Genomic DNA, 12051 nt, shown 5'->3' with positions numbered 1-12051 from the left:
ATGGCGGCCAAGAACAAGATCAGGGGCAGGGCGGCGCTGGAGAGAAGAGGGGGGCCCTGGGAACGTGAGGGCGGCGCCTGAGTAGTAAGGGCAGCGCTAGGGATGTGAGCCGGGAACCGTGGAGGTGACGTAGGCACGTCACAGTGGGCGGGGGATGTAGCCAGGCATAGAGGGGGCCGGGACCGGCAACTTCACCTCACAGCACCCTCCGCGGCACACCTGATCGCCGCAACCCCCCCCATTAGTGCTTTCGATCACATGTGGCGGGAGGCGGCGCTGCGGCAATCAGGTATCCCGGGAGGGGCAGATATTACATGAGCCGGGGGGCGGTGCTGCGGCGACAGGTGTGCCGGGTCGTCGGCGATCACAAGTTCCTGAGGGCGACGCTGCGCCGATCAGGTGTCCCAGGAGGGGCGGCGATCACATGTGCCGGGGGGTGGTGCTGCAGCGATCATATGTGCCGGGGGGGCGGTAATCAGATGTCAGTGCGGGTTACTGCGCCCTCCTCCCTGTCAGCGCCCCGGGCGGCCGCCCGGCGCGCACGGTGGTAGAAACGGCCCTGTTTTAATAGATTGGACAATTCTGCATGCTACAATATGTAAGATGTTAGTTTATTTTTTTATATTTTATAATGTGCAAGGGGGTATTTTAAACTTTTATAGGGAGGGGGGTTATAAGGTTTTTTTTTTATACTTTTAAAAACTTTTTTTCACTGTAAAACATGCAATAATTTCATTGCATGTACTGATCTATGCTATGCCATAGCATAGCATAGCATAGATCAGTGTTATCAGCGATCTATGTATAGAGCCTTCCTGAGAGAAAACTCTATGCACAGATCGCTGAACCAACAGCACAGCGGTAAGAGGCTTACCCCTACCAGTCAGTACATGCGATCGGGGCTCCCAATCACTCAGTGACAGAAGCTTGCTCTCACTGCAGCGGTCCCGCACACATCAGTAACCCCATGAAGTCAGGAACATATATATATATTCCTACTGCACGGGGGTATGTGCAGTAGGAATGTAGATATATGTATTACTGATGGGAAGGGGTTAAAGTGTCACTGTCATTTTGAAAAACTTTGGAGAGGTCATAGAGACATGTCAAAAGTTTTGGTCAGTCTGGGTCTGAGTGTTCACACCCGTACCAATCATTAAAGGAGCAGGGAGAGGCCCACGCTGCAGCCTGTCTGCTTCCCACTCTGTGTCACATGATATCAGTCAGGCTCAATAAGCAATCAGACAGAGCCCGACTGATCACGTGACACAGAGCCGGGAGAGGAACGCACTTAGCGCGGTCTTCTCAAGGCTCATTCTCGTGATTGGTCCGGGTCTAAACGTTCAGACCAATTTAAACTTTTGACGTCTCTAGACTATGACATGTCAAAAGTGTTTCAAAACAGTGAAACTTTAACTAAAAACTAAGCTTTTATTGGACCTTAAAAAGGACAACCCCGGCCAAAAGTATTTTTTAATATGTTATTACTTATGGAAAGTTAGACAAATTCCTATTGTACATTAATTATGAGAAATGCACATATAGGGCTATTTCTCTTAATTTAATTTAAAAACTGTGACGTCACGAATCAGGGTGTAATTCCTATGGAATGTCCAGCAGGGGGCGCAGTATATGTAGAAGCCTATGGACTGTATTGAAGTCTATGGGAGATGTATTGTGCAATGTAATGTAAACTACACTTTATTGGTAGACTATATGTATGGGATAATTTGGGGAGCAAGAAAATTTGCTCCTCAAATGGAGGGCACCGAGCAGGGAGGGAGAGAGGAGCTGCAATTAACTACTCCTCCCTCCCTGCTTGCTGCAGTGGGACAGATAGACACTACTACTCCTCTCATCATCTGCTCAGCCGACAGCCCCCATCACCAACCCCACACCCACCGCACAGCTGCTGCTGCCGCTGGTAACTGCACAGATCTGGCCCCCAGCCACCCCACACAGCCGCCGCACAGCCGCCAGTAACCTTACAGATTTGGCCCCCAGCCATCCCACACACCCACCGGTAACCTTACAGCCCCCCCCCCATCCCCAACCCCCCAGCCTCCCCCACCGCCGCACAACTTACTTCCCTGCCATCCCGGACTGCCAGATCACTGCCGCCCCCGCGTCCTGACGATTTGGTCTCGGATGTCACCCCCAGCAGCTCTCCTCATCCGGGACCGAATGGACAGGACACGGGGGCGGCAGTGATATGGCAGTCCGGGATGGCAGAAAAGAGAGTTGTGCAGCGGTGGGAAAGGCTGTAAGGCTGGGGGGCTGTAAGGTTACCGGTGGTTGTGCGGCGGGTGTGTGGGGTGAGTGGGGGCCAGATCTGTGAAGCTACCAGCCCCAGCAGCTGTGGGGTCGGTGGTGGGGACTGTTGGCTGAGGTGGGGCTTGGTGTTGGGCATCTCCCTGGTACTACTCCTCCCATCATCTGCTCAGATGAGCAGATGATAGGAGGAGTAGTAGTGTCTATCTGTCCCACTGCAGCAAGCGGGGGGGGGGGAGGAAGGAGGTAGTTAGATGCACCGGCTCCTCTCCCCCTCCCTGCTCGGTGTCCTCCATTTGGGGTGCAAATGTCCTTGCTCCCCAAATTATCCCATACACATAGTCTACCAATAAAGTGAAGTTTAAATTACATTGCACATTACATCTCTCATAGACTTCAATACAGTCTATAGACTTCTACATATACATATACTATACTTCGCCCCCTGCTGGACACTCTATAGGAATTACACCCTGATTCGTGACGTCACCGTTTTTGATAGAATTTGAAGTCTCCACGATCTACTAAATTAAGGGAAATAGCCCTATATGTGCATTTCCCATAATTAAGGTACATTAGTAATTTGTCTAACTTTTCATTAGAAATAACATATTAAAAAATACTTTTGGCCGAATTTCTCCTTTAACCCTTTGAGCACCAGGGCCAAAATGACCCAGTGGACCGCGCAAATTTTGATCTTTGCGCTTTTGTTTTTCCCTCCTCCCCTTCTAAGAGCTCTAGCACTTTCAGTTTTCTATCTCTAAGGCCATGTAATGGCTTGTTTGATACAGGAATAGTTGTACTTTGTAATGGCGTCTTTCATTTTACCATAACATGTATGACGGAATCCCAAATATATTATTTATGAAGATATAAACAGGTGAAATCGTAAAAAAGAATGCAATATGGTAACGTTTGGGGGGTTCCTGTGTCTACGTAATGCACTATATGGTAAAAGCAACATTATACTATTACTCTATAGGTCAGTCCGAACACAACCATATGCAGGTTTACACAGATTCTCTAATGTTATATATTTTTTTTTTATGAAATCCTTCTTTTGGCAATTAAATATTAATAAAATGGGCCTATTGTGACGCTTATAACGGTTTTATTTTTTTACCTATGGGGCTGTATGGGGTGTAATTTTTTCCGCAATGATCTCTAGTTTTTAATAATACCAAATTTGTGAAAATCGGTAATCCGCGCACTTTTTCCCCTCTTTTCGTGTACGCCGTTCACAATGATGCTTGTTATATTTTAATAGATCGGACAATTACGCTCGCTACGGTATATTATATGTTTATTTATTTATTTTTATATGTTTTATTTTTATAATGGGAAATGGGGATGATTTAGACTTTTATTGGGGGAGGGGTTTTGGGGTTGTGTGTTGGTGTTTTTAACTTTTTTTTTTTTTTATACATTTTAAGTCCCTTTGGGGGACTTGTACATACAATACTTTTATTTTATACACTGATCACTGCTATGCCATAGGCATAGCATTGATCAGTGTTATCGGCGCTCTGCTCATTGAGCCTGCCTGTGCAGGCTCAGTGACCAGAGTGCCGATCGGACCGCACGGAGGCAGGTGAGAGACCTCCGGTGGTCCGTTTTACCGATCGGGACCCCCGCAGTCACACTGTGACAGGGGACTCCCCCTGTCACTTACACTTAAACGCCGCGGCGGGGCCGTTTAAGGAGTTAGTGTCACGCTGCAGCGTGTCATTAACGGTGAGGTGCCGGCTGATTGCAGCCGGCCCCCACCTGCTATGAAGCGCGCTCCGCTCCGGAGCGCGCTTCATAGCTCAGGACGTACTGGCACGTCCAGGGTCATCTGGGGACAGACTTCCAGGACGTATCGGTACGTCCTAGGTCGTCTAGGGATTAAGGCTGATGATTTAATACTGTATACCTCTTCTCCTCCAACTTCGCCGCCAATGGCCATCAGGCATGAAGGGAATATGGCTGGCATAAGCTACGGAAAAGGGGAAAATCTGTCCCTTTTCAGTGGCGTACACTGATAAATGTGCCCCAAAGATTTTTTTTTTTAAGGAGAAATAGAGAACCACCTTCAAGCTGGGTTCACACTGCGTTTTTTCAGTCCGTTTAATGGATCCTTTTTGAAATTGTTACTTTTAACAAACAGAAAAACTTGATCAACCATGCTTTTGTGTATGCTTAAAAAAATCTTTTTTTTTTTTTTATAATGCAAGTCAATGGAAAAACAGATCCAAACGGAGGCACACGATTTTGTCATTATTTGCATCCGTTTTTCCTCAAAAAACTGAAGTTTAATGAACATCAAAAATGGTATGTGAATCCAGCCTTAACGTTAACATTCCAAATATTTTTACCTCATGATTGTAGTCCAAAATCCCTTTTAAAATCTTCTTCAGATTACTTATCTAAAAGAGAAAAAAAATAGGTATAAAGATGATAAATGTTGGCTCTGGGCTTCAGTGTCTGAAGGAAAAACTGGTGGTGTATTGCCCATGGCGAACCAGTCACAGCATGACTTATTTTAGTAGATCACTTTGGGAAAGAAATCCTGTGCAGTCATTGGTTGCTATCAGCAACATATAATTTTTAACCAATTATCCCCTTTACTGTTAGAACGATAGACACCTCAGCAGAACCCAACAGAACACTTTATAAGCTTATGGAGTCCATCTGGCACCACCAGTACGGATAATAAAATGTATCCAGCACAGTGTTATGGTTTCTATGTATGTAACAAAAACTAATAAATATAGTATATTATATATATATATATATATATGTATATATATGCACACACACACACACACACACACACACACACACACACACACACACACAGTGGTACCTTGGTTTAAAGGGGTAGTGCGGCGGTAAATTTTCACAATTCACAGAATAACACACATTACAAAGTTATACAACTTTGTAATGTATGTTATGTCTATAAATGGCCCCCTTCTCCGTGTCCCACCACCCCCACCCGTGTACCCGGAAGTGTGGTGCGCTATACATACCTGTCACGTGCCGACTCGTCTCAGATCTTCAGTCTGCAATGTCGTCTTCGGACGGCCCGGCCCAATCCCTCCGAGTGTCCTGAGTGCCGGCCGCCCTCCGCCGCGTCATGGCTGCTCAGCCGCGATTGGCTGAGCATAACTGTGCTCAGCCAATCGCGGCTGAGCAGCCGATGACGCGGCCGTGTCATCAGCTGCTCAGCCGCAATTGGCTGAGCCAAACTGTGCTCAGCCAATCGCGGCTGAGCATCTGATGACGCTGAAGAGGGCGGCCGGCACTCAGGACACTCGGAGGGATTAGGCCGCGCCGTCCGAAGACGACATCGCAGACTGAAGATCGGAGACGAGTCGGCACGTGACAGGTATGTATAGCGCACCACACTTCCGGGTACACGGGTGGGGGTGGTGGGACACGGGGAAGGGGGCCATTCACAGACATAACATACATTACAAAGTTGTATAACTTTGTAATGTGTGTTATTCTGTGAATAATTGTTTACTGCCGCACTACCCCTTTAAGAGTAACTTGGATTGAGAGTGTTTTGCAACAACAGCTCAGTTTTTCAAAATTGTGACTTGGTTTAAGAGCATTACTTTGGTTTAAGAGCTCCCTGTACTGAGTGGGAGGGGGAGCAGGAGAGGGGCATGGTCGGCATAGCATGGTCTACAGCACTGTACTCTGACCCAGGAAGTCTCCCTCACCTTCCAAATCATAGCAGATCAACTTCAGGCTTGGGCTTACATCAGGGGACAGGACTGTGGAGGTAATCTCTCCATAGCTGTAACCCCTCTCTCCCAGGACAGAGTGCTGCATGTATGTGCCCACATATGCCCTGCTCATTCCTTCATGGTCCCTGCAGTCTCTGTAAGCCCTTATGTTTCCCATGACATATTCAGCTGTTTCTAAATGTTTGTTTAATTTGTTTTACATGTTATTCAAAATAAAACAAATCATTATTTTTGGGGTGCTGAAGAACCAACTGTCTGCATTTCAATAATTTCTTATGGGAAAATTTGCTTTGGTTTAGGAGTTATTTGGATTACAAGCACAGCAACAGAATGAATCATAGGACCCACTGTATGTTATATATATACACATTATATTATATATATACACACACACATACATACACACACACACACACAAGCGTACGTGTGTGTATTTAGTCTTAGGCTGGGTTCACACTACACTTTTGCAATTAGTTTTTGCCATCCACTTTTTACAAAACAACCAGGTTTTTGTGTACGTTAAAAATAACAGATTTTTTTTAATAATAAAAGTCAGTGGAAAAACGAATCAAAAGAGATGCACACATATGCACCTGTTTTTTCATCAATTTTCTGCAAAAACGGATGGAAAAAAAAAAAAGGACTGCAATAAGATAGTGTGAACACAGCCTTAGTCACCCAACGTTAATCATTGTATGACGTATTCTCTGTCCAGCCAACTAACATCATATTTTAACCCTGAAGGCCATGAAGGACAACACCTGTCATGACTTAAAAGTAAATCTCAAGCTAAACCTCCAGCACACAAGCAGCCAAGAAAAAAAGATTAATGGCTAGGCTTGGTGAATGTGACTCAATAGGCCATGCCAGCTAAACGCTTTAAAGAATATTCAGCATTCAGCAACTGAACATAAGCTTCAGGGTGAACTATATATACACAGTTCACTTCCCTCTGCTGGTGCAGAAACCCAAAGACTTCAGCACAGGACAAAAATAGAGACGGGCCAAAATATCACTAAACACTACCTGAATGGCAGCCCTCCTCTAACATGGACAGTCAGATTACACAGTAGGGGAGTCTAAACTCTTAACTGATCCTATGGATCTCAGGGCCTGATGGGTAAAAGGAAGGAAATAATTTTTTGCAGGACATATGTACAAGAGAGCAGCGATACCCAATGCCTGACATAAAATAACACATACAGCAAATGGAGGGTTAATATGCATCAGCAGTGGCAGGATGGAACAAGGTTGTGATGGTTAGGGCAGTCCTAGATGTCCTCATTAGAAGCGTCATCAGTCTATGTCCCTTTCCATGAGTCATAGTGTCACCACGTGGGACACTTTGTCACAATAGAGAGAACTTTCTATAGCACCAGCTACCAAATCCAAGCCTACAAAGCCAGGCAGGGACCTGTTATATCAGTGCCGATCGGAATGATTCCTAATTACTAAGTGGCATGCATATTACACATGAGTGCCAGTGCTTATACGTAGTCAATACATGACAATGGCCCTATTACTATCAATTACATTACCATACATCCCGATGAGATCATAACAGAATGCATCCTGCAGAATCCACCCAGCACAGAGGCATAAGTGACATTACTGCATTTTTGTGTTTACTTTTAACTGGTTTTCACTTAAATTTTGTTTTGCTGTATAGAATAGTATAGTGTGCTAGCGTGTCTAGCCCCAAAAAACGTGTGTGTGTGTGTGTATATATATATATATTATATATACACACACACACACACACACACACACACTCTTCTTTGTTCCACCCAAGTTGTAAGAAGTCTTGAATGACCCTTATAAAATGTACCAGTCAGCTCTTCAAACAGGTGTAATTTTGCTAAATATTTTCACTCTAGAACAACAATTCTGGAACATAATTCTGTTGTGCCACTACTTTGTTATTTTTTACAAGAAATTTATGACTTAATAGCCTTGTGGGTCTGAGGGTCATTTTACACACACAAATTATCTGACAACGGAATGGATTTTAAAAGAGGAGAAATCTCAGTCTTTCCTTTATGATCTGTTCTGCTCCTGGCTTTGGCTTCAAAAACCTTTTAGATAATCAGTCAGATATCTTTGTGTGTAAAAGGACCCTTATCAGTGCGAAGTGTGTCCCTACCGTGTATGAGATAATCCAATCAGTGTATAGACACAAATCTTTGAAAAGGTGATTGGTAACACCCAGTTGTCAATTTGAAAAATATTTAGTAGACAGGTTTGGAGTAGTGAAAGGTTCTTGTTCGATAGTGGCTTTGTCTTCAGGGGTGGCTTTTTTTTCAACCACCAGTTCTCCCCTTTTTGAGAGGGTCAGCGGCCCTCCCTAGGAGGAAGAGACAGCGCACTGAAGTCCCTATACCATCTGCCCCCCTCAGTGAGCTAGCACTGAAGAGTTGAGGAGAATGACTGGAAGTTCTCTTCTGGCGATAAGGGCTTAGGATCACCACCACTCACCAGTTCAGCAACTAGTGTGCAGAAACAGTGGAGACTGGCTGGGCTACCCCTTGGCACACTAGTCTTGCAGAATGCTAAGTACTACAATGTGGTGGTAGCCAATCAACAATAAGAGTGGAAAAAAGAAATACGGTATGTTATCCCTGCAAAGCATCCCAGGAATGTAGAGAAAGGTAACACAAGTGCATACATAGAGCGGAAATAGTTTTCTCCAAGAAGCTGTACCTTGAGTCTCCAGTTGTCTCCCACATCAGTTTTAATCCTGTTTAACCAGTTCTCATCAAAGTATGTAGGGTCACTGTGGAAGACAAGACAAACCATCACATTTCACAAAAAATGTCTTACGGGAAAGGAATATCTCTCCGTAAGGGACAAAAGAACATTTTATGAAGTGAAACAAATATAATAAAAAACAGGAATCCAATGGAAGGCACCACAGACAGCAGTATGTACAAAATGGCCAAGAGTCAGCAAAAATTATAGCTACAGGTCTGTACTTGTAGCTAAAAATGTTAAAAACATTTTGTACTGCTTGGCTAAAATACTACAGACTTATAGTCATGAGCCCACCAATTTCATTAAAGGAGTGCCTCCCCTCGCCCCTTAGGCCAGTGATTCGCCAGTGATAAATGGATATTTATTGGGACTCCGCCTTGGCGTTCAGCTCAGGGCGCTGTTAAAGTCCACATAACAGTGATCCGGCAAAGACCGCTTAAGTCTGTGGGGGATCACTCATGGCGTCTTCACATAGCACGCGACATTTCAGAGAAGTAATCTCCTTTCTCAGACGCTATAAAAAGGAGATTCCTACTCCGAAAAGTATGTAAAATTTGCTTATTTTGCTAAAGAAACAAATAAAGAAAAAATATAAGAGCAAGTGTGTCGTGTCAGTATCCCTTCCTTTATTGTGACAAAGTAAGGGGTGAGAGGTGACCCCTTTATCTGACGTGGCCCACCCGGTGTGCATTAAGGTGTAACGGCTGTGGGTTTTATCCTTCACTGACCAACATCCACAGGCATATGTCACATTCCTTAGGGAAAAACAGGTGTCAATTATAAAAACAGTCACTTTTACTTTCTTTGGTCAACTTACATTTTCTGCAGGACCATAGCCATTGCCACTCCACTAGTAAGTTCTTCTACGGTTTTACATGGTGCATCCACATGAAACGTCTGTATCTGAAATTTATTACCAAAGTGACAGTTAAGAAAAGGTTCAAAATTGGTGTTTGGTGTTTGAATTAAAAAAAAAAAAAAAAAACACAACAAAAAGAAATTCAGATTACAGTAAATAAAATGCTAAAGAATTACATAACAACCAAACGTATGATGTAATATGTAAAAGGTCATATACATCATAAATACAGTATTCAACAATAATGAAACCTAATAATGACAACCACTGCCAGAACAGTTTAGTATCTTAAAAGTACCTGTCATCTTAATAAATACAGGGACACTTTAGGCATGTGATTGGCATGAAGTTGATGTTATTTGTAATAACATTTGAAAAATCAAAATTTATTGATCGCACCAGTTCTCACTTCTAAAACCTGTTTCATGATCCCAAGATATACTGTAGCAAGGGTGGAGAGCCCAGGAGTGTACTCCACTCAGCTGCCAGCGGAAGTTTAGTCTCTTTTGCTTCATAGGCTATGTAACAGTGTAACAACAACTACCGTTCCACCATGAACGGCCATTAACGCTATCTGCGTCCAGAATTGTTGAACTGCTTCATTCATTCTGGCCGTAGTAAACGTTAAACAACGTCCGTTATACGCCGTGGTAACATTGCCATAGACTGTAATGAAGCAAAAGAGTCAGATTTAGTGGAAAGGAATTCTAATAATCTCATGGTAAAATCCACAGGATATGCCATAAATGTCTCATAGAGGTGGAGTCAGTCAGGAGTCCAAAAACAGTCAAGTGGGCTGTATTACACAGGTTATGTAATTCACAGAGACAATATTGGGTGTTGGTTAAACTAAGTTACAGAAACATTTTGGTGTGATGTATGCAATGCCTATTATCATCACGGAAGCCACGTACACTGTAAAAACTGTAGAATTATGGGGGATCTATGAGGTGAATAATGTATCGCCTAGATTTTGTTTAGTCTTTTTTACTGATGAAAGCCAGGTAGTAAAACATCCTTTTTTCTTATTTGTTTCTATTTTCTGATATTATTTTATTTTATATATTATCACGGGGGCTGCCATTTTAACAGAACTATGCTTTACACAATGTAAGGTGTATGGGGCTCCCTAGACCAACAACCAGCAGATGCCAATCACTGCATGCACCTCAGTAAAACGGCCACTGTCCGGACTGTCTGTAGCATATGTTGAGCTGGGTCTCAAGTTACAATGGTCCAGAAAGGAACATTGTAAGTTGAAAATATTGTAACCCAAGGCCATTGTAAGGCTGCATTCACACGTTCCGGGAAGTTGTCCCTGCTCACGGATCTGTGCGCACGGACAATTTTACAGCCCATTGCTTTCTATGGGGCTATTCAGATGTTCCGTGATTTCACGGATCCGTGATCCGTTCCGTTAAAAAATTGGACATGTCATTACTCAGAACGGATGCACGGAAAGGATTCCCCATAGAAAACAATAAGATCCGTGTTTTTCACAGATGTACACGGATGTGACATCCGTGTTCATCCGTGAAAAACACGGATGTGATGTAATCAATGTAATTTAAAATGCTGTAAGACAGATCCGTGAAAAAAACGGACACGGATACAAAACGGATTGTTTTGCACAGATCACGGTGGTAGCTACCGGACCACAATCACGGACCGGGAAAATCACTGAACGTGTGAATGCAGCCTAAGTTGGGGCATATCACCAGTAAATTAGCACAAATATGCATAAGCTCAGACACAAGCTCAAAAATGACTGCACTGAAGAGAAAAACTGCTCGAAAAATGTCTGAATGTCCATCACATAAATGTACTGATACAGTAAAGCAATAACAGAACATCCTCACTGCAAGAAATAACAATAAGATGTGTATGCCATATCCTCATCTATCAGTAAGTATTTTTAACCAGAAGTGTATTGCTCGACCATGACTGCAGAGCTTCTTATTTCCCAGCCTTATGAGAAGGACATCACTCCTCTGTAATCTGACAGCTACTAAATATCTGGGACTGGGAGCCAGGACACTGCCTTGCCTAGATTAATGGACTCTACTTTACACAAGGATTCAACTTTAGGCTTTGAAAGTGTTTTTTTTTCCTCCGATTAAACGAAGACAGTTTAGGACAAACTTAACACATGCTTTATGTTAAAGGGGTAAAATCTTTTTCTTTTAAATCAAATGGTTTCAGAAAGTTATACAGATTTGTGATTTACTTCTATTTAAAAATCTCAAGTGTTCCAGTACTTATCAGCTGCTGAATGTCCTGCAGGAAGTGGTGTATTCTTTTCAGTCTGACACAGTTCTCTGCTGACATCGCTGTCTGAGACAGGAGCTGTCCAAAGCAGCAGCAAATCCCCATAGAAAACCTCTCCTACTCTGGACATTTCCTTGTATGGATAGAGGTGTCAGCACCGAG

The 12051-nt window shown here is 43.5% G+C and overlaps 1 protein-coding gene across 3 annotated transcripts in view; it reads right to left on the bottom strand.

The window, feature by feature from the left end:
- The window catches only part of HOOK3 (hook microtubule tethering protein 3), a 75568-nt gene that overhangs the window by 51348 nt on the left and 12169 nt on the right, over positions 1 to 12051 (bottom strand). For all 3 annotated transcript variants that reach the window (XM_069962215.1, XM_069962216.1, XM_069962217.1), the window contains exons 2-4: positions 9580 to 9665; positions 8712 to 8784; positions 4629 to 4679 (exon numbers count right to left, since the gene is read on the bottom strand). In XM_069962215.1, coding sequence (XP_069818316.1) covers positions 4629 to 4679; positions 8712 to 8784; positions 9580 to 9665 — 210 coding nt within the window. The remainder of the gene's footprint in view (positions 1 to 4628; positions 4680 to 8711; positions 8785 to 9579; positions 9666 to 12051) is intronic.

The sequence above is a fragment of the Dendropsophus ebraccatus genome, chromosome 3, assembly GCF_027789765.1.
Source record: "Dendropsophus ebraccatus isolate aDenEbr1 chromosome 3, aDenEbr1.pat, whole genome shotgun sequence".
Lineage (NCBI taxonomy): Eukaryota > Metazoa > Chordata > Amphibia > Anura > Hylidae > Dendropsophus > Dendropsophus ebraccatus.
Note: the sequence above shows the minus strand (reverse complement) of the source record. Positions and strands in the feature narration are given on the sequence as shown.